This window comes from Geospiza fortis, unplaced genomic scaffold (assembly GCF_000277835.1).
Source record: "Geospiza fortis unplaced genomic scaffold, GeoFor_1.0 scaffold282, whole genome shotgun sequence".
Taxonomy (NCBI): Eukaryota; Metazoa; Chordata; class Aves; order Passeriformes; family Thraupidae; genus Geospiza; species Geospiza fortis.
In genome coordinates, this window is record NW_005054424.1 from 961,397 (window position 1) to 983,097 (window position 21,701).

General features: G+C 38.7%; 1 protein-coding gene across 1 annotated transcript in view; it reads left to right on the forward strand.

Moving 5' to 3' along the window:
• The window catches only part of LOC102040509 (protein tyrosine phosphatase receptor type N2), a gene marked incomplete at its 5' end in the record, with an annotated part of 106,774 nt that overhangs the window by 18,823 nt on the left and 66,250 nt on the right, over positions 1–21,701 (forward strand). Inside the window, one exon of the mRNA XM_031061728.1 lies at positions 1,572–1,766. Within this exon, the coding sequence (XP_030917588.1) occupies positions 1,572–1,766 (195 nt within the window). The remainder of the gene's footprint in view (positions 1–1,571; positions 1,767–21,701) is intronic.

Below are 21,701 nucleotides of genomic sequence, written 5' to 3' on the forward strand. Positions count from 1 at the left end.
TGTAATAGACAGTGGAATATGTCCTGTCTATAAATGATACAAATTTCATCGCAGTGTATCTTAATTTGTACATGCATACATACATCTCATTGTGTATACATGCATCTATGTATATACGTACTGTATGAAATACTATCAAATAGTGAAAGTGCACATAAGCATCTCTAATGGCAAGTAAGACAGAAGTTTTGGTAGAAAAGAATATTTGAAGGGGTCTTTAATCATTGTCATGTGGTGACAGGAGGAGACTCTATACAATGGTTTCAGGGAGTTTGCTTGCTGCTGCGTGGATTGGTATCCCCCTTCAATGTCCTACAGTTTGCAAGGTTATGAAAAGCCCCAGACATAGTCTTAAGTTATATTTCAAATTCCTGTCTGAAATGAAATTTTTATTGCAGTTGATAAATAATGGTTTTCAGATCATCCTACTGATGGCACTTGGGCTGCAACTAATTTATCAATGAATAAGAAAACAGAAGCCATGGCATTCCAATGGTATGAATTTTTCAGCCTGTATTATTTTGTTAGCCTGAGGCAAAAGATTGAGCTCTTAGTACTCATCTGTGCAGAATGAGTAATCTGAGACAAATGTGTACCCAACTGTGTGTGCAATTTGGCCACATCCTATAGACTTACCACGCAGCCAAGGACCCCTCATGGACAATAGTCATATGTTAAAAATAATAATTTTATTACAATGTCTGTGATCTCACCACCACAGCTGATTTTAACAGCATTAGAACATGACAGTGTGACTGTGGGTCTGCTCATCCTGTAAGAATCAGAATTTTGTACTATCAGGAGTTGGTTTTACCAGCAGGATTTTCTGTTACCTAACCAGAATTCTGTATATTTGCGTGAATTCTATGCATGAGAGCAACTGAAAATACGTATTCCCAGTGCTATCTATTTTGGTGTTTCAACATGACTTGCATTAGTGTGTGTGATAGCTTGAATTTTCTTTCTTCGCCAAAGCTGCTTAAACAATACAATGACAGATTTCTGCTTTTACTCTGTGTTAATGTCATTCTTCATCCTCTCTGGCCCACATCAGGGAGGAAGTGTTGCGAGTTTGCTATTTTAATGAAGAGAAATGAGGCATCTATCAACGAGGATTTACATTGGAGAGCACATCAATTCAGTTGCCTTGAGCTTGCTGAGTTTGCATATCCAGGGCCAAGCAGTGCTCTCAATTACTCCCGTGCAACCCCATTAACTTCAGGAGGTTGTGTGGTTCAAAAGTGGCTTTGCAGAATGTGGGGAAGAAAAAAATATATATTTGCTAAAGGAGTCAAGCTCCAAAATATGATTTTTGGTTATCTATATGGAGATGTGCATGCAGTCATAATTGCACTTTTGAAAGGCTAGGGCAATGATCGTGTAGTAATTTCATTGAGCATCCCTTTGTAGCTGTGCTTAACGGAACAGACAGCCGCCCAAAAATTACTGCAGTGAGGGGGGAAACACTTCCAGCCCTGGAAACATATTGTAAATCATATGTCTTTAGTAGACTCTATCCTGTAATTACTCTTAACTGTGGGTTGTTTCCTCCTCTCTCTCTGTCTCTCTAGGAGCTATGCCGGCAGCGCATGGCAGTGAAGAGCTCTGACCGCCCGGAGCCCCTGCACTCCTCCCGAATCAACAGCGTCTCCTCTCAGTTCAGTGATGGGCCCATCCCCAGCCCCTCAGCCCGCAGCAGCACCTCATCCTGGTGTGAGGAGCCAGTCCAGTCCAACATGGACATCTCCACCGGTCACATGATCCTGGTAAGGCACTTCTGTCTTCGTGGCATGAGAAATTGCGACAGAATTTTAGGCATCTGTTCCGTTTTTGGAAAGAGAGCGCTTTAAATGACAGGGAAGATGTGTTTTCACAGGTGGAAAATATTCCTGAGCTTCATTGGTAATCTTAACTTTGTATAATTAAAACAGGCATTTTTATTGCCTTTTTTTTTTTTTCTTCTCTTGGGAACATTCTTTTAACGTGAACATATGAATTGTTTGCATGCTTGCTTTTAAGTAAAAAAAAGGCCTGTCCTCTTGTCCTGTTAATTTATGTTTAGCTCAGCTTGGACAACTGAAGAAAGCTGCCAAATTTCTGATCAGCTCACTGCTTTTTCTCATGTGTTTCCAGTGTGTGGAGATATCTGAGCTGAGAAGGCAACAGAAGATTAGTGATATGGAGCAATTTATTTCTGTCACCCTTAGAAAAGAGATCTGAATTTTGAGCCTTGCCTGGATTTTTTTGTTTTGTGGATAAATTTCTTCCAAGCTGGATTTCTCATGTTTGAAATGATCCAAATATATTCTATTGATGGACTGTATGTTAGAAATCTTGGGTTACTTCCAAGCACAGCTTGAGACCAGTATCAGTGTAGAAGATGGACACATTAAGAGTTTTTTGTGTGTAAGAGTCAGAGCCAGTGGTTGGGACTGGTGGAGCTTGTTTCTGTCCTGCTGGGAAAGCTGTAGAGTAATCCTCCAGTTTTTGTGCCTTTTTTTCATGTTTCTTTAAATATTTACTGTCTCTCTAGAGTGCATTGACATTAGCTGAGTAGAAGTTAGGTGATAGTGAAGAATTTGACCAAAAGTTGTGTTACTTTGCTTGTATATTTGACTTCTGGTTTTACCTAAAGTAAGCATCCTTTCCAGTTGATAGTTTGCCATGTTTTTGGAAACTTCTCTCCATCATGCCATACTTTTGGGTCATAATTTTTAAACTTCTTCCTTTTTCTGGACTTACATTTGAAGGTACTATCTTCTGAGGTATTGTCCAAGTTCTTACAAGCCAACCTCCCGTAATGGTGAAAGGAATAAAGGCAGGCAAAACCCAAAAACCAAATTTGACCTCAGTCAAGTTACTGACCTTCTTCAGCCTTGATCAAGTCAGCTATAAAACTGAGCAAAAGCAGGGTAGGATTTTGAACCAGATACTTCCTCAGAGTTTATGATCCTGGGTAAATCCTGCCATCCCCCTCCAAAAGTAATTAATTAATTATTATGTTAATATCCGGTAGACAAGTGCAGTTTGAAAGGGTTGTTCCCATGACAGAAAACCATTTGTTACAGTTTTGACTGTTCCACTATTGCCAAATCATAATTAAATGTCACTTGATTTCCTTTCATAGTTAAGTAAAATACTTGGGAGCTGGCGGGGCCGGGGTGGGGGGAGGATTGGGAACCCCAAACATTTCCAGTTGCCCAATCTCAAAATAAATACAAATTTTGAGGCAAAAAAAGGTTAAAAAGGATCTAGGCAATATATTTGTATGGAAATTAGAGCAAGATTTCCTATGTAGATGGAAATATTAATTTAACATTTGCAAACAGTTTCAACGACTTCAAATTGAGCAAAATCGTTTTCAGTGATATTATTGGGAAACATAAAAAATCATCTCAAAATCATGCTTAAAGGAGATAAAGTTGCTTAGGGGTACCACTTATTCTGGCTCTGCAAATTTCTGCAAAATTGCAAGAAGGAATTGTCTTCATATGGCAGTAAATAAACTTTAAAAATCAGTCAGATTGGTCAAGATCACTATTATGGTGTTCAGCGTCCATAATTCAGTCAATCCTGTCTAACCCTGGATAAACTCATACATGTGTTAACTATCTAACAGCAGATGTTATATCTTAGATGGTGAGGGTTCAAAGAAGGGTAAAGAAATGCTGTAGGGTTTTAAGAGTGCAAGACACACAGAAAGAGTAAAACCAGTTAATTTGTTAAGTCTAACATGAACAAACAAAAATCAGTGATTCAGGGGAGTCTGCCTATGTGCTGTGACATACAGGATGGGGAAAAATTGTTCTTAATGGACTCAGATGATACAATTAGGGAGAAAATATGTGTTAGCATCAAAATATGCATTTAGCTTTGCTATCAGGGCAAGCCTAATAGGAGGGTCAGGCAGGCAGTGGGATGTTTACTTAAGGAAGCAGTTAAACCATAAATACAAGATTTGCTGAAGGCAAAGCTGGGTTAGGTTTACATGGAAGGATCAGCATCCCTCAGCTACAGCACAGAAGCAGATGATTGGGCTTGATCAGAAATGCTCATGTTTCGTGTCACTGTGGGTCACAATGAAACCAGAGAGCTGACCCAGTTTATGTTCTGCTCAAAAATAAATGCACAGCTCTGTAATGCCTTATTTACCTGAATTTCTCTCCTTCTGGGGATGCTGTGGCTTGTTGGACCTCAGCAAGAGAAGCAGCTCACCAGAGGTGAACACTTCCTTCCTTTGCCTTGCAGATACAAGTGGAGGAGAGTGAGGAGACAGTTTGCAACTTTTATACCATTCAATAAAAGACATTTGTCAGTTCTTCTAATTTCCCTCTGCCACAATCCTCTTCCTTTTAAATTTTTTAGATATTTTCTTTGAAAAATATCTCAGTGCCCAAAAAAGCCATGACAAATATTAGCAAGGGGCCTAGTAAGAATGGCAAATACCCTCTGCTTTGCAGGGTAAATGCACTTATAAGTCTGCAAATGTGTTTTTGAGCTCCACAATGTGCAGTGAAGGGGTAGTTAGCTGAGCTAAGGCTTCTCAGTTCTTATTGCTCATAGGTACCAGGATCTCCCTAGAGAAAATAAAACAATGGATTACTGTGTAAAGTGGCAGCAGGAAATAATTTCTTTTGATTCATAAACAGAATAAAACTTTAATGAAAATAGCTTGGAAGTGTATGACTGCTGAATGACTCCGTGTAATCTTATTCAGAGGTAGCATTGGTCAGAAACACTTCTATAAAGCTGTTGAATTTGCTGGAAAATGCTATCAGTCATACCTGCAGTCATAGCTAAGTCATCTCAGCTTAGGCTTTGTTGGAGCTTGTGTTGGCCACAGGTACTGTTTTCTTGGAGGACTTTCCACTTGTTAGCCCATTGTTTATAGTGCTCAAGGTGTGCAGAAGCCAGGAATCTTCAAAGCCCTGTGGCTGTGGGGCAGTCTCCTCACTTAGACTGAAACCAAGCCTTCAAGGGGAAAAATCCTGCATTTCTGCCACTTCCCTGTGCAGCCAGGCAATGCCTCTGCACTGCTGCCAGCAGCGTGAGGTTGTTTGAGCTGTTGGCAGGAGGAAGCAGAGAGGGCTCAGGAGGCCCAGAAGGACAGTGATAACAACATTCAGGTTTTTTTTCCTTTTCACTGTCTTTTTCATCACATTTCTAACAGGAGGGTGGCGCATATGGCACATTTTGATTCTGTCTTTCTAAAAAATCCAAGCACTTTGGGAAGTGTAATTAGAGGAGCATGGTTAATGCAGTCATGGTTGTGACACTGACTGGCTGGTTTCAGCATGAGCAGCATTTCAGGATGTGTGCCGTCCTTTTGGTCACCACTGGTTTTGCAAGAAAGCATCATTCAGAAAGTCACAACCAGGGAAAGAATAGGAACTGAAATTTCCACCCACTTTATTCTCATGTGTATATCTATATTGCAGCTGACAAGAGAAGTTCCAATAAAGGGCAACAATTCCTTTTGCAGTCCAACAAGAAAACCAGAGGGGGTTTAAAAGTGACCAGGAGAGATTTAGTCTCCCTAACTTGGGCTCCTATATTTTAGGCATGTAATGAAGTGTTGTTGTTGACTTGAGTCCATAAATTCCCCCTTGATGAAGTGAGTAGGTGGCTCTGAAGGTCTCCTGAGAATTAGGGGATGTTGATGTTTGCAGCTTACATGAAGGAGTCTCTTTTGTCTGTGCTGTAGCACAAGTTCAGCACCAAGGTGGATTGGATCCTACACCTGCTTCATGTACTACCATGCTTTTTTTGGTTAAAACAATTACAATCTTTTATGAGGTTTTAAATGAAGAAGAGTACTGCAAGAAGAGCATGTATGCTTTTGGTGATAACATTATAAGATTGTTATCTGAATACCATATAAGAGAGGGTATTTGCAGAAGCAGAAGTGACTGTGTTTTGCAGGATTTTCTGTGTTTTGCAGGTTTTTTCCTTGTAAAGACAGATGTGCAAAATTTGGAGCATTATACATAAATTAGAATTTCAGAAAGTGTCAATTTACAAAAGGTCTTCTTCAGTATTTTTGGCAAGCTGAAGTCTTAGGCGTCCTCTCCCTGAGGGTATGAAACTGCTTTATGTATTGAAAGTAATAATAATATGTGATTGTTTGTGATGCTGTACTTTTCAGAAGGAGAAGAAAGTTTCATGCTTGGGCTGAGTGAGGTGATGGGAACAGATGAACTAGAGCCTGAAATCTATGGCCTTTTATCTAAGAGATATGTCTGCTTAATCCCCTTGTCTTTGGTGGTATGCCTGTAAAGCCAGGAGGACATTCACCACAGAGAAGTGAAGGATGGCCTCATATGAGAACTTTCTGAAAAGTCCTGGGACAGGTTGTGTCCGAGAAGGTGACACAACCTTACCTGGGGACATGGGGTGGGGGCCTGGTGCTGCTAAATGGGCAAACCCCAGGTGCTGAATTTTGCATCCCCTCAGTTTTGATGCTAAATCACTGGCAGGATTGCTGTAGGACTGGGAAGGGTAACAGGGAGAGAATAGTTTCCAAGATTGAACCTGGGGGTTTTTGATGATATTGGTATCCTGTACTCTCTGAATAGTAACTTTTTGATGGTTTCTTAGGAATTTCCCCCTCACTCTCATTTTTTGAAGTGAATTCTTTTTTAGATAAGCTCTACGGGGTAGCAGCTATAGATTCTTTTTAATTGAATATGGAAAAGTGTAGAACTGAGTGACTGAAGACACATTGCAACAAGAAATGGTATTTGCTAGATCCTGTACTACATCTTGCAGAAATTCCTTCATTTTATCCCTAAAGCTGCAATAAAATTGGGAGCAAAAGGCATCTAAACACACTTCTCTAAATGAAGAGAGAAGCTCCAGCATGTAAGGACAAATAGCACTGAGCTAGAAGCAGGTGTACTTTCCACCTTGACCTTAATCCATATACACACTGAGCATCTCCTGAGTGAAGCAGCATACAGTGCACTGCCTGGGGACACAGATGCTGCAGAGGTGATTAATGCTGGCAGGGACAAAGGTAAGGAGTGCAGGTATGGAAAACGAGGTCTTTGTCACAATCATTTGTTTGATTATTAAATGGAGTCTAATTATTTTTTCTTTTTCCCACCATCCCCTTCTATCAGCATTAATACCTCTTCATGCATCTCAAGAATATAAATACCCGGTTTAAAAAAAGCTTGCCGCTGAGAAAATGAAGAAAAAAAAAATCCTCCCTCACATGGAAAGGGAAAAAAGTCAGTGGCAAAGTTAAGCTAAAAGCATGAACTCCTTACACATGTGCTAAGTGGATCTAAATCCCAACTTATCTTTCAGCTGTGCCAGTATAAATAGTTGTAGAAGTCTCACAAAATTAAGTCCCAAGAAAGCTTTGGCCCTAAAGGCCATTTCATCATGAGCAGTTGGGCAGGAGGAGTCACAAGGGAAAGGGCTGTTATAAATTATGTTACTCTGTGACAGGATAGCCAATACCCCAAAAAGAGATAAACACTGTGGATGGGAAAATCTTTACCCATCTCTCCCTGAGTTGTCATGCTCTTAGGGACAAGCAGAGCTGGCTGCCTCCTGAAAGATCTTCTGCTGATGTAGTGTTTATCCCTTCATTTTACATCTTTTTTTTCCCCTCTCTGAATGTTTAAGTTGTTTTGAAACATTTGCCTGTGTTTGTTTAAAGCTGGGACTTGAGATACAGGAGCAAAGAAAAGCTGCAAAGAAGAGTGAAAAAAATCTTGTGGCATATGGAAACAGCTCTACTAATAGAGCCATAAATCTAATAAATGGATGTATGTACTACATAGATTATATCAATAAAACTCAGAAAAAATATTCATGAACACATTACCCTTTGATTCTTCTATTTTATTTGTTTCATAATAAGTTGCTCCCCATTTTCTATATTAAATTTGTTGATTGGGCCTTAGGAAATAATGACAATTGCAGAGTCAGTATTAAATTAAGAAAAACATTCCTCTTGAACATGATATGAAATTGATTTCAGAACCTTTTTTCCCTAAATTCTTCCATGCCAGTTGTTTTCCCCTAATGTATTCATGATTAGAAATAACTCACCAAGTTTCTGTAACTACATCTTACTCTGTCATTTGACTGTAAAGTGTTTATTCCAGCTTTGTTTAAGCTGCTTTGGTTGAACACTTTTATCCAACTTACATCATTCCCTAAGGCTTTTAGTAGAAAGATGAAGAAAACATTTCTCTTAATATTCTAGATTACTGATTTTAAAAGTGTTACATTGGGGAAATATGTGACACAAAACTAGGTTATGCAACTGTGTGCACCAAGTAAAAAGAAAGGATCATTTTCTTGACTGAAACAAATCTTGGTGGCTATCTGGACTTTTTTCTGTTTCACCCAGCTTTCTTCATTTCTAGAGGACCACAGGTAATGTCAAGGCACGACAAGTATCAGCTGTAGCAAGTAGCAATAGATAGGGATTTAATGAAAATTATCTGAGTTTTGATACTTCAGGTCGAAGACAAGGAATGTTACTGGATACTCAGCTGCTTCTGAGAGTCTCATGAACTGTGGGGTCTCCTGGAGATGAATATTTATCTGGGAGATCTTGTCTTTTGCCTCCAAATGCATCCTCAGTGATGAAGTGCTCTTGCTGTATTTTTCCTATTGTGCACGCTCACATCATGCATTAAATCCTTGATAACTCATTGTAGCAGATACAGCAGTTAATCATATTTTGGATTTAGCAGGTGGAAATGCCTGTTTAGAAGGATACTAGAAAGAGGGCAATTCAGGAAGACTTCTCAGGCAGGAGATCCAAGATGATAATGTATGTTACAGAGTATTTCTGAGCTGGTGGCAGAGTTCAGATATGAGCAGGTGGTGAGTTTTGACTCACTGTGGGGTAAAGAAATTACTCACATGGGTTGCTAGACATGGCACACTGCTAAGCTCAAATGACATGTGGTAAATGGGACTACAGCTTCAGAGCTCCTCAAAATGTGTAAGAGTTCAGGGTGGAAGTGGGACTTGCTTCATGATAACTTCCAAAGAGATATAATATTGGCACTGTGTTTTTGCACTGCTGTGCCAGTTGCAGCTTAGGATGCCCAGACCTCCCATTGATATTTTGGAGAGCTCTCTCTCTTTGTGTGGGCCATGCCAGCAAAAGTTATTGAACATGGCCTGGTTATTTGTGATGAAGACAGTTCAATCCCTCCATCTATTCAACAAAGTCTGATTCAACAAAGTTCTTCAGGGCAAGATTAAAAAAACTTGTACTTTGCTTTCTGCAACTCCTTCTGGGATTAGACCATAATTTGGCAGTGTTTTCTGGGTAAGGTAACAGAATTTGGGTGGTATTTGGAAAATTTGATGTGTAGGACACAGACAAAATGCTCCTGTGATGATCAAATTTTGCATATGCACCCACGACGCAGCTGTGGAAACATTTTTAAATAAGGAGATAAACATTCAAATAATCTGTGAAGTTTGCTTGGAAGTGGATGACATAGTATTTGCTGTTCACTAAAAGAGGACTAGTTTACTTTGTGGTCAAAACCAGGTAAAGTCTCCCACCCTCAAATATTACATATTACCCCAGTATGTCTTTATAAAAGAATAATTTTACTGAGTTTATCTCCTTTATGTAACTGTCCTTTTGTTTCGGACCAGAGTAATATCTTACTTTTTTTTTTTAGTTGGCAGCTCTCCCTCAATGCTGTCATGTCTCCCTTATCCTCTTCTCCTAAACTCATGAGCTAATGCTGCTTTAGGTTGCCAAGCTGGCCAAGAAAACCCTATTCATAGCAAGGGAGAATTATGAGCTGCCTCTTGTTGCTGGCTGTATGTTGGACCTTTGCATTGAACTAAGAATAGGAGGGAGGGGTGATAAACTGCCCACAAGCATCACCTCCTCCAAACACAACCTGCCATTGCTCTAGGAATTATTCTCTGGCCTTTTTCTTTCTTGGAATGATTATGAAGGTTGATGTCCAGGTCCTCAAATGTTTTTGTCCTCTGTCTGCTCAGTAGTAAATCCATCGAGGTTTGTTGAGGATGGTTGGTTTCTGGATTTGACTCATCTTTAAAAACTATTTCTCTGACTATGTATCTCAACTGTGTTATTTTTAAGATGATTTATGTGAAGGTTTGCCACCTTCTGACTGGGCTGTTTGTAGCAACTAAAATATTCCCATGAACATCCAAAAACTCCACTGCACATAGCAACTAAGCTCTAGTAGCTGTCAGACTGCAGTGAATTGAAGCACATTTCTGTGCATCTTTTATTAAATATGTGCACATGCAGCACATTTCTTTAAGGAAAATAAAAGATGACAATGTCTCCTTTTTGGATGCATTATATTTGTACTTCAGCATTGAAGAGAGTCTGGTAATTATAAAACTGTTTAAGCAATTTTATTTTAAAATTATAAAGGTACTGAACTTGAGAAAACAAATGCAGTCAGTTATTTACTACTGACTACTTCTTTCATTCTTTCTGTATTTAATTTAAGTGGACTTTAGCTGGTTGCAAATAAAAATACTAAAGGACTAGCAATGCACACCCTGATTTGTGTTCTTGCTGTCATGCAAATTCGCAGAAAGAAGGAAACACATTAAAGAAATTTGATAAGACCAGGTGGTCTGAGTGAATAATTTCCCTTTCATTAACATATTCCCCTTATTAACTCTGTAATTAATTGTACATAGCTAAGGAAAGCTATGGAAATTGCATTTTGAGATGTATCAAAGCTGACTTTATGCTTCAGACTTCCATGCAATTTACTATTAATGAAGCAAGAGATGGAGGCCCCAAATCTATAATTATTACTTACTATTTGAATGACAAGCAAAGAATTTTATCAGCACAGTTTCAAATGAAAGGGGATTAGCAGCTAATGTTGAAATTGTTAATCTTTCTTATTAAAATAATTTTGACGAGAGTGTTTAGCCTGAAAGAGGTTTCTGGAACATCATTTACCATTAAAACAGCTATTTTCTGAGGCTCAGTATGAATTTGTCTAAGTTTGACATCAGGGTGCAAATATTTTTTAAATGAATGAATATTTTATGGGAGCTAAGGCTGTTCATGTGTGAGCTGATGCCGAGCTGCTTGCTGTGTGCATATTCCTAGAATGTGTAGCAGGATGGTAGCTCAATATCCATCTCACCAAAGTGAAGATGTCTGCTGAGATAACAAGGGGAGAAAAGCTACAGCAGGAAAATCTGAGAGCTGAAATTGCATCCACGGCTGTGTCTGCAGACAAGTGATTAGCGGGTGGGAGCCCAGGCAGAATCAGGCCCTAGATCTTGGTGTTAAATTTATGACACAGTGTTACTTCATGTTTATTTAGGCCTTCTTATACCTTTAAATACTGGTATATTTTTAGGGTTTGTATATTGGTTTTAGTATCATGTGCCTTGAGATGACTCTTCAGTGGTGGGTGCTTCATACCCACATGGGTGCTTGTATACAAATACCATGAACAGCAATAGTATCCTCTGTAGGTATAGCTAAATATTTGGGAGCAGACATACAATATCTACAACTTTTCTGTATTAATGGAAAACTGTTAGCATTTTAAATTTTAAAACTTTTCCTTGCAATATTTGCAATTTTTGTCTCTTACAGCAGTGTATGAGTGAAGCTGACAAGGCTGTTTGTGCTCCTTGGGATGAGGAAATTGTGAATATATAGTGACATAAATGGTGAAAAGCACAGCAGTGATAATTTATAAAATTTAATTTGCAGTGGTCTCAGCCACATCAGTACTGGAGGAGATGTATGTTAAAGAGCCCTTTTAATCTGCCTGTGTCACATTACAGAGAAAAGCTAATGGAAAAGATGTCACATGTCTTTGCCAGTGACAAATTTTACCAGTAGAATAGATAGAGATCATTCAAATGCTTTAAGACATTATTTGCATGAGTAGATGGACTGTGTGTAGAAGTACCATCAACACACCAAACCCTCATGTACCTGCTGTACCATGAGATTACTCCAAGCTTTAACCTCTTTGTGGAGCACGTGGAACTTCACTGGGCTCACCCCAAAAACTGCAGGTTGCAGAACTAACCTTTTATCCAGTGTTCCTGGGAGCAGTCTTGCAGAGGGAGTACTGTTGCAGCAGGACATGTCCTAAAGTGGGCATTCACTTCATTCATCAGACAATTCCAGAGGAGCTTTAGCTTAAAAGTAGCAGCTGGTAAATACCATGCAGTAATGATACCCAGAGAAGCACTTTCATCATAAAATCATGTTTTGTATGTATTATAATTATGTGTTAGGCCAAAGGCATCAAGGGTGCTTCTTAACCTGTAAGAATCATAACAAACCCTGTAGACTGTGGCATTAAGAGACAGCCACCATGCCAGTGTGGTAGGCTGTGGTAGACTTAAAAAATTGAATTTTTCAAGGATGAAGCTAATGCAGAATCCAAACCCAAAGCTTTTCTAAATGCAGGAGTATTTCTGATACAGCTATTTATCTACTGCTTTTTCTGCTGCTGAGGAAGGCACCTGGAAGGGTTGGGTTTATTAACCACAGCAAGCTAAGATGCCCGGGGCAGTGGTGGCTCACAGCAGAGGGGTGTCCTGCTGCTTCTCAGGCGTGTGTGTGTGTGTAATGCCTGCCTCAGAAAAGTGCTTTCTTCATTTTTCATTGCCCCCTTTCACCTTTTGGTGTCTTTGTTTGCATTGGACCATTTTGATTGAAAACATCATGATAGTGCCTAGTTGCTGTAGGAAATGTACTAATGGTGCCTAATACACTGCTTCTTCTGAAGTCCATAAATGGCTTTTGTTTCATTTGAAGTTCAAGAACCAAGAAGTTCAAGTATCAGGAAAACTCTGTGGTATCTGAGGGTATCCACCAGTCTTTGACTTAGCATATGTGTGTCCTCATAACTGAATTTTGAGAAACTTTTTCCTTCAGGTAGGATTCTGGGGCCTGATGAAAAAAATGTTGATTAAAGCCACGAGGATCCTTTCAACTCACTTTAATAACCAAAATAATAATAAGCCATTGTTTATATGGTACTTCTGATTAGTAGTTTCAAAGCTCTTGTTAAAGGTTGCTATCATTATCCTGTTGTTTTAGTCCAGGAAACTCAGGCACTGACAGGGAAGCATCTTGACCAAGACAAACCTTAAGGTTGGAAACAGAGCCAGGAGTAGACCCCCATTCCCTGGTGTCCCTGTGCTGAGCTCTCACAACTCATCCTACTGGCTTTAACAGAAAAAGGGTTGTATTGAAGGATAATATTTTTGTCCTTTTGTGTCACTCATTACTCTTTTTTAAGATATGAAAGTATAAAGGAATTCTGGACTCGGGTTTGTCTGATTTCATTCTGCCAATTTAGTTTTCACCTTATTATCTAAGAGCAAAATATCCCATATTTGGAGAGCTGACTGAAAGATATTAAATACATATTGAAAAAGCTTGTGAAAACCAAACTGAGGATGTGCAGTCTGTAGTGAATAACTCTATGATGGAAAAGGATGCCTTCCACACATTATTGAGTCTCTTCTGAATTGATTTCTTCAAGCCCAATCTGCTAAATCCTTAGCAATCATGCACATGCACAAAATTTTAGGTTCTTTTTCTTTCTGTTTAACAGTCAGCTGTACTTTTACTGTCTACTCAAAACTACTGCTGTCACCCCCTCAATGTATTCTCCTTGTTCAGCAGTTGAAGGGAAAGGTTCCAAGGAGAAGAAACAGCATGCAAAGAAATGTTGAGACCTATTATTATGACCAAAATTTGCTTCTTCCCATAGCATTTAGCTGTGTTCTGGTTTTTGTTTTTCTGACTTTCTTCCTTTGCAGTATAGTGTCTTCTTTCATCATTTCGCTTCTTTGTTGACCTCTATAGTATGTTCTTGGCTTCTTCTTCTGTCCTCTTTCACATTGTTTTTCCCTTGTTCTTATTTTGCCCTCTGTCACTTCAAATGTTTTCATCTGTGGATTAGACCAGTGTTCCTCAAACTTCTTTAAAGTGTTATTCTTTACTGGCTTCCATAGAAACCCAAGAGTCCCAGGAGTAGGCAGGATGTCTTCAGCTTATGCACTTCTAAAGCTTTTCTACCATCACTTCACAATCCCTTTTGAATGCTTTCATGAGAAAAATATTTGAGAATTACTGAGCTAGGCCAGCATCAATTGGAAATCCCATGGTGCATAGATAAAAGGTTACCTGAAAAATGGGACACTTCCTCCAGATTTGGGAGCTGGGCAGATGCCAGCTGCATCTTGCTCACAGCCAGCATTGCTTATTCTCCTACTGCATGTTGTTTCAACATGGCTGTGAGTGTGACATGGAAGGGGTAGGGCAGAAGCGTCTTCTCTCACAGTCATGTCTTTTAAGTCCTGAGAGGGCTTCTGTGAAAAAAGAGTTTCTTCATTTCCTACTGTCATCAAATCATTTAGGTTGGAAGAGACCTCCAATATCAAGTCCAACCATTAAAAAATCAGTTTTTCATTCAACCTGCTTTCTGAGTTGTCTTCTCTAGTCAAGCTCTTTGTTTTTACTATTGTACTGAGCTTGCTCTGCATCTGTGGGACCGGCAGCTCCTTAATTGTGTTGCTTCTCTGTGTGCAAACATGGAATTTCCATGGTTCCAAAATGGTCCTTAGTGCAAGGATGTGGTCATTGAAGATGTTTGTGGAGTTTGAAGTGTCTGGTCTCTGTTACAGGAGATTTCTAAGGAAAAGGCTGATTATCCAGTCTGTTCTTTTCGTGCTTTTTCTCCCAGGTAACCTGATGGTCACTTGTGCTTATGGGCATCGCCTGCCTCTAGGCTGTGGGTGTAGCATGAATTACAAGACTTCTTGGATTTCATATTGCATATTCTCAATTTTCTACAACCTCTGCGTGTGTTTTGGTACAAACTCTAGGTTTGATACTTACCTTGCCCCACCACCCAGAAAAAGTCCCAGAAAAGCAGAGGGGCTTTCCTTTATAAGTTATTATTTTTTCCTGGAGAAGCTCTTTTTGACTTTTATTCACAAGTTTAAGAGTAGCAGTAAGTAAGTACTTATCCCTTTGCTTTAGCAGGGATATTATATCTGTAAAATAAATATTTTCCTGTCTGCCCTCAAGATGGCCAGTGTTTAACACAGTGATATTTTTCCAGACTATCTATAAATCACATCATGTTCTGTATCACTTGGATATACGTGGTCATGGTTGCCTGGGTTTTACTGGTCTCATTATCTCTGTAGAACTTGACCACGTTTGAAGAGAGGATTATTTTTAAACATGATGTTTTCAGAATTCTTTATTTATCTCTTGGTAATTTTTGTATATATAGTAAAGGAAGATGACTATACAAGTGCTCTGAAAAGAAACACAGACTGTAATTCATTAAAATTTAAATTTAGAAATACAGTATCCAACAGGGAACCCAAATTTAGATCCTTAATTGAGTTTGCAGGGCTGTGAGACGAAGCCAAGGAATTTGGGTTTTGTGTTTCCAGCCAGGTAATTAGTGTGCAGTAATATATTTTTAAAGTTTTCATTTCAGACACACAACAGACGTATAAATGAATCACAAATATGTCTTGGATTGTGATATGGTGTTAAAATATTAGTAAAAAATGAAGTGAGAATGGATCATTAGAAAAATTGATTTAATGTGTAAGAAGAAAATAGCAGTTTTCTGTGAGAATGGTGTTTGGTGTCAATATTTATCACAAAGAGTCAAAGGACTTGATTTGTATATTTTTTTTCTGTTTTCCAGCTAGTTTTTACATACTTGTGCTTTTACATTTTAACAAAGCTACCAGAAATGCTTCCCAAAATGTCTCAGTTGATGAATTCAGCTGACACTCTCCTTGGTGCCAGTTCCTGTACTGCAGAGCTGTCTTTAATGGGGAGGTTTGGGCTGAGTTTTTTCTTGTTTTGGATTTATTTTTGGTTTTACAAAATGTCACAACATATCCCATGCTGTGAAATAGCAGTAATTGGCTAAGAGGTTTAGACCTTAATTTTTTTAAGTAATATTGTTCCTTTTTGTGAAGGCTATTTATTATTTAAGATTTTTGTAGTGAAATCTACTATAAAAAGTACAGAAATTTTAGAAAATGCTTTTGGATAATTCATCTTTTACCTATATATTATTTACCTTGGCATGTCTTTGCATAAACAGCATTCAGCATGTGCATAAATTTATCTACTCACCAGACACTTAAACCATGTACTTCTAAATAAAATCCCCAACCCAAAATCTGTACTAATTCCATCACAGTCAGAACATTTGGTATACTTGTAATTACAAAAACGTTCTCAGATACGGATTCATAAAGGTGTCCTGACTTTCAGCCATGTTTATAAAGATGATCATGGGGTTAAAAAACAGCTGTCAAGAATATTCCTGCAAAAATTAGTGTTTCAGGACCATATTCTGTGACTCTGGGAAATTCATTTCAGTGTTTGAGCCCTTCCATTTCCCATCTGTGAAGCAGCAGTGATACTTGCCTCCCCTGCAGGAGTAATGTGAGCACTTTCAGACAGTTGGACAAGAAGGAGCTATAGAAATACAGGGATTGTAAGGGAGCAAATTATATTCCTTTTATGGCAGTCATCTTCTCTTTTTTGTGAAGGTTTATTTAAAGCAAAGTAATTGCAGAGGTGAAAATTCAGAGGCATAATTTAGATTTCAAGAAAGGGGGTAAGGAGGAGGAGATGAGGGTGGTTGTATTTTAAGACCTAGAAGACACCATTAAGTAGCTGATACTCCTTAAGAAGGGATTCCTTGTGGAGTGAATTTCTTTGTCTTCTGCTATATTTAGAGAGCCAGGTAGAGTAAATATTTCATAATTAAGCATTCCATTTTTTAAAATGTTTAACTTCATAGCTGCATTTCTTTTTAAAAGTATACCTGCCTCCACCATTCCAGTTGAAGCAATTCTTAGCAGTGCATGTATTTTCCAAGATCTCCTCCAGAGATGACAACCTGTGTCAGTCCAGGCAAGGTTGTATCCCTCCATTTCACTGGGATTTCATTGAACACCTTTGGCAGCTGGGAGCTGTAAGAAAAGGGATTAGCAAGTGTTTGTGTGACACACACTGATCCCAGCACCTGCTGATTGGATTGAAGTAATCCTTTTACAAGTTACAAAACTCTATTATCAGAGCATTAGGAGAGGGAGAGATGGTGATGTACACTGCATCAAGGGTATATTAATTTAGGCAAACAGAACATAGGTTGCTATCTAATATGCTTGGGAATTACAGCCTTTCTGGCCAAAGTTGCACACTGGTCCAGTCTGGTAGATAATGCCTTACACTGCTTGTGCAGAGGTGATACTTCTCTAGCAAACCAGGGACAAAAAATTAACATTATTTAAGATGGCATGCTGAAAGCACAACTGCTCTCTGTGTGCATGCTTAGGTGTCTACAATGAGCTTTACATCTAAAAATATGAAACTGAAACTATGGAATGTCATTTTTATTGTTGGCTGGTATCACCATGGAAGTTAAATTATTTCTGAATAATACAACCTATTTGAAGCAATCTAGGGATATTATTCTCAACCACACTGAATAGTTGCTTTGTCAGTGAATTGCCTCCCTCTGGCTTTTTTTTTTTAAGTTTTCCTTCATCACCTACCGCATTATGTATGATATTAGTAGTGTTTCATGCCAAATTACAAGTAGAGCTCCATAGCATTTTTCAGTACCTAACTGAAAAGCTTCAAAACTGTTTTTTTCACTGGTGTAATCATGTCCTGAGAAATACAAGCACTATTAGATCAAAATACATCATAGTAGTAATATGGCTGCAAATGGAGGAGGAAAAATAATTTCTCAGTGTCTTTTGCAAGTGAAAGTACAAATTCCCAAGGTTTTATTTCCCATATTTTTTCATTTGTGGTAACTGTAAGCAGGAGATCTGAGATGGCACAGGACAAGTTACAAAAGAGAAAGGAGCCTTCAGCCTGAAATGACTGACTAATCAGGTGATGAAATCCTGGTTCCAGTAAAGCAGGGATGCAGAACACTCCCCAGGATTGAGAGCATGTGAGGCTTTACAGCCAGATGGTAATTTACTGAGATTTCTTCCAGATACAAGTTCTGTGAGATACTGACAATGAGCTGCCACTACAGAATTTTTCATTTTATGTGTCTGTATAAGCCAAATATAACTACCCCTATAAAGTCACACTCCTTTGCAGTTAATATTGAGAACTTGATATTTAAGATTAAAGCTGGTATTCCTAACATTTATAGATTGAATCTTCAGAGATGGAGCTGGTCTTGGTACCAGTTACAGGCTCTGCATTATTGGGGGTTGGTTGAATTAGAGCACCAAAAACAACTGTGGAACTTCCATGGAACAACTAACTATTGGCAAAAAATTATTTTCTTAACATTCTAGTTGATGGAAAGACTGAAATTGGTTGAGATAGCGCATGCTCTCTTTATTTAAGGTTTTCTTTGCTAGGAAGAAAAGTAGGAGAGGATGGGCATAGTTTGGCTCTGTTCCCATGTTTTTCAGCACCACTGGAAGTTTCTTCATGGAAACGTGTGATGAGATTCCAGCCTTTTGTCTGCGCACCAGGGCAGCTCAGGGAGAAAGACTGATCTGCTGCAAGCAAGACCCCAAAGTAACTTCAGTGTTACTCTGAAACTGCTGGGAAGTGAGAAATGCTTAGAAAGTGTAGAAAAAACATTGTGGTGCTCAGCAGGATCTGAATATGGCTCAGAATTGTAATAGTGACTCTGATCTCAGGGGGCTTTATTTGATCAGCTCTGGACAAGTTTGTGTGCATTAAAATAGAAGAATAAACTAATAATTTTGTAAAAGAAGAGTGGGGAGCCAGAACAGAGAAGAGAAATTAACTTTTCTGCTGCTGTTCCCTGAGTCTAGACTCCAGCCCTAGAAAATAATGGAGCACATATTAAAAAAGGAGTTACTGATTATCTAGAGAGAGATTATTTAAGGGCATAAAAGGAAAATAAATGTAAGGGTGTCATTTAAGAGGATGGGGAAGGCTGGAGTCTCTCCTTTGTGTGTTTGCTAATCTCCTTCACCCTTTCCATTGGATAGTTGAACAATAAGTAAGAATATGCATAATTTTCTAAAGAGCAAATCTTGCCTGGTCAAACCTGATTGCTTTTTATTTAAGTAAAACTACAAAACCCAGTAGTTGAAGTGAAAACAATGGATGCTATACATACAAATTTTAATAAAGTCGTGACACTGTCTCATGAATAGTTAATTGATAAATTAATGCCAAATTTTTAGAGGACAATTATGTGGATTGAAATGAGGCAAAAGGTTGATAGACAAAAAGTAATGATTGAAAGCTGTGTCTAGGAGTGTCTGGCAGAGTACAGGAATTGCTCTTAGATCCAGTTATATTTAACTTTTTAAATAATTATGTGGAAATGAGTGGAAGTGACAATGACTTTCATCACAGTCTAAAGTTCTGCACAGATGTGATGACAGAGGAGTAATTCAAAAGTTTGAAAGTGTTAAACCTGAAAACACATACAACAAAGAAATTATCTTTGAAGAAAAGAGTCACAAGAAGACATACCTATAATTTGCATAGATCCATTAATTCATGATCTGTGAAGACACTGGAATATATACAAGCAGAAATTGTGGAGAACAGGAATATTCTGAGCAAACAGACTCAAGTTGAAATACATGGCTTGCTGAATATGAGTAGCAAATTAAGTTTGAAATAGAAAAGCAATGTTGTTGACATCCCTATTAAAAAAATCTCAAATAAGAATTAGTGGTCCTTATTAAAAATATTTGTGTATTTCCAGGTATACAATGTATAGTTCAGAACAGTCAAGAGTCCCAAGAAGTAGTAATGAACTGTGCTTTAGGCTTCTGCTTTAGATACAGAGCAGACAAATGTTAGAAAAATTCCAGTGAAGTACAAGCAATGATATTATTTGAAGACCTGGAAGCAAGTAATCAGATAGGCTGCTTCTGTCTCTGAATTCTATAGCACTGTGAGTAATATGAGTGGGAACAGAGAAATTTACTGTGAAGCCACTAATGATAAGGTATTAAGCCAGAAAATGGAAGGACAAAACCATATGTGGTGTTGAAAGCAAATTGGATTTTTGCAGAAAATGTAGTCAATGCAATGTGTACTAAAGAACACAAAGAAGTTCAAACAGAGTAGCAAGAATTCTGGGGCATCCTGGGCCAGAACGATACAACCCATGAGTTAGCAAGGAACAAAGGCAAAAAACCACATTATTTAAATTAACTGACAAGAATACAAAACAAATGTCTTCAAGTATAGTCTTTTTCTGCACAATTTGCTATATAATAGCTAAGACAAATTCCTCTAGAATTTCCTCTCCTCCTTCTGAGGAGCCCTGGGAAGCACAACAGCACTGCTTGGCTCTCTGCATCTCTGGAAAAAGCAGCAGCAGTTTGAAAGCAGTGGTTCCCACACTGTTGGGTGAACAGTGTGGCTTTGAGCAGTCACCCTTCACAAGGATTAAGATAATTTCACATCCACATCTTCAGCTGACATTTGAAATTCGATTAGACCTGTCAAGGTCTGTCAATTTGAGAGCTGCACATATTTTCACTGAAAGATGCATCCTCAGTCATGGAAAGGGTTTCTGCTCAAGTACTGTATTGGAAGTATGTTGTCAAAAATAATTGTGGCAATTGAACATCAGCTAATAAAATAGGCATTTTTAAAACAAATATCTTGACAGATGCGAACCGTACTGTCTCTGAAGAAAGTACTGTGTCTTCAACCAAGTAAAAGGTGATAGGAGAAGAGGAAGTGGCCTCAAGTTGTGCCAGGGGAGCTTTAGACTGGATATGAGGGAAAATTTCTTCACCAAAAGGGCTGTCAAGCACTGGAACAGGCTGCCCAGGGCAGTGGTGGGGTCACCATTGTCTCTGGAGGTATTTAAAAGACATATAGATGTGGTACTGTGGAACATGGCTTAGTGGTGGACTTGGAAGTGCTGGGTTATCAGCTGGACTTGATGATTTGAGAGACTTTTCCAACCTAAATGATTCTGTCATTCTATGATTTAAAGATAGGCCAGTAAATTAGAATTTAACACTTATATTTTTAACCTTATTTAGTCACAGAGCATGTGTTGGACACCCCTCTTGATAAAAGAGTAAAGAAAAAATAAAGAAAACCAAAGATAAAAGAGTAAAGAATGATAAAAGAGTAAAGAAAAAAATAAGGAAAACCAAAGTAGTTTGACACCCTTTTACAACATCAGCTGTGCACACAGGAAGCTCTAACAAAGCCATGTTCTACCAAAGCCAAGCCAGGCCACTGTGCTCTCTCTTTGTGCCTGTGTTGAGGCACATAAAATCTGTCTTGATATGTGCCACTGGCAGTGTCTCTTCAGCCCAATCATTGTCCCTGGGACAGCTTTTCATCCTCTTGCTGAAAGCTCCCCTTTTGCCTTGCAACTGGCAGGTCTCACACAGTAATAATGGATTTTATAATACATCCACTCTGTCCTCATTCCATCAGCGCATCCTCCTTATCCCCACAGCATGTTTGGCAGCAAGAGTATCTCCTCTGTCTAAACAAGAGAAGGTAGGGACTGGGCTACCAATTGTCCTCACAGGTCAGGCCCTGTGGAAGGAAAATTAAGGTTAATGGAATTTAAGGTGCATCAGAAGACCTGTGCAAGCAGATGGTGTTTGTTTAAATAATAGCATATACTTGGGATTACAGGGCTTGCCTTGTTGTGCCCATATTGGTGAGGCTA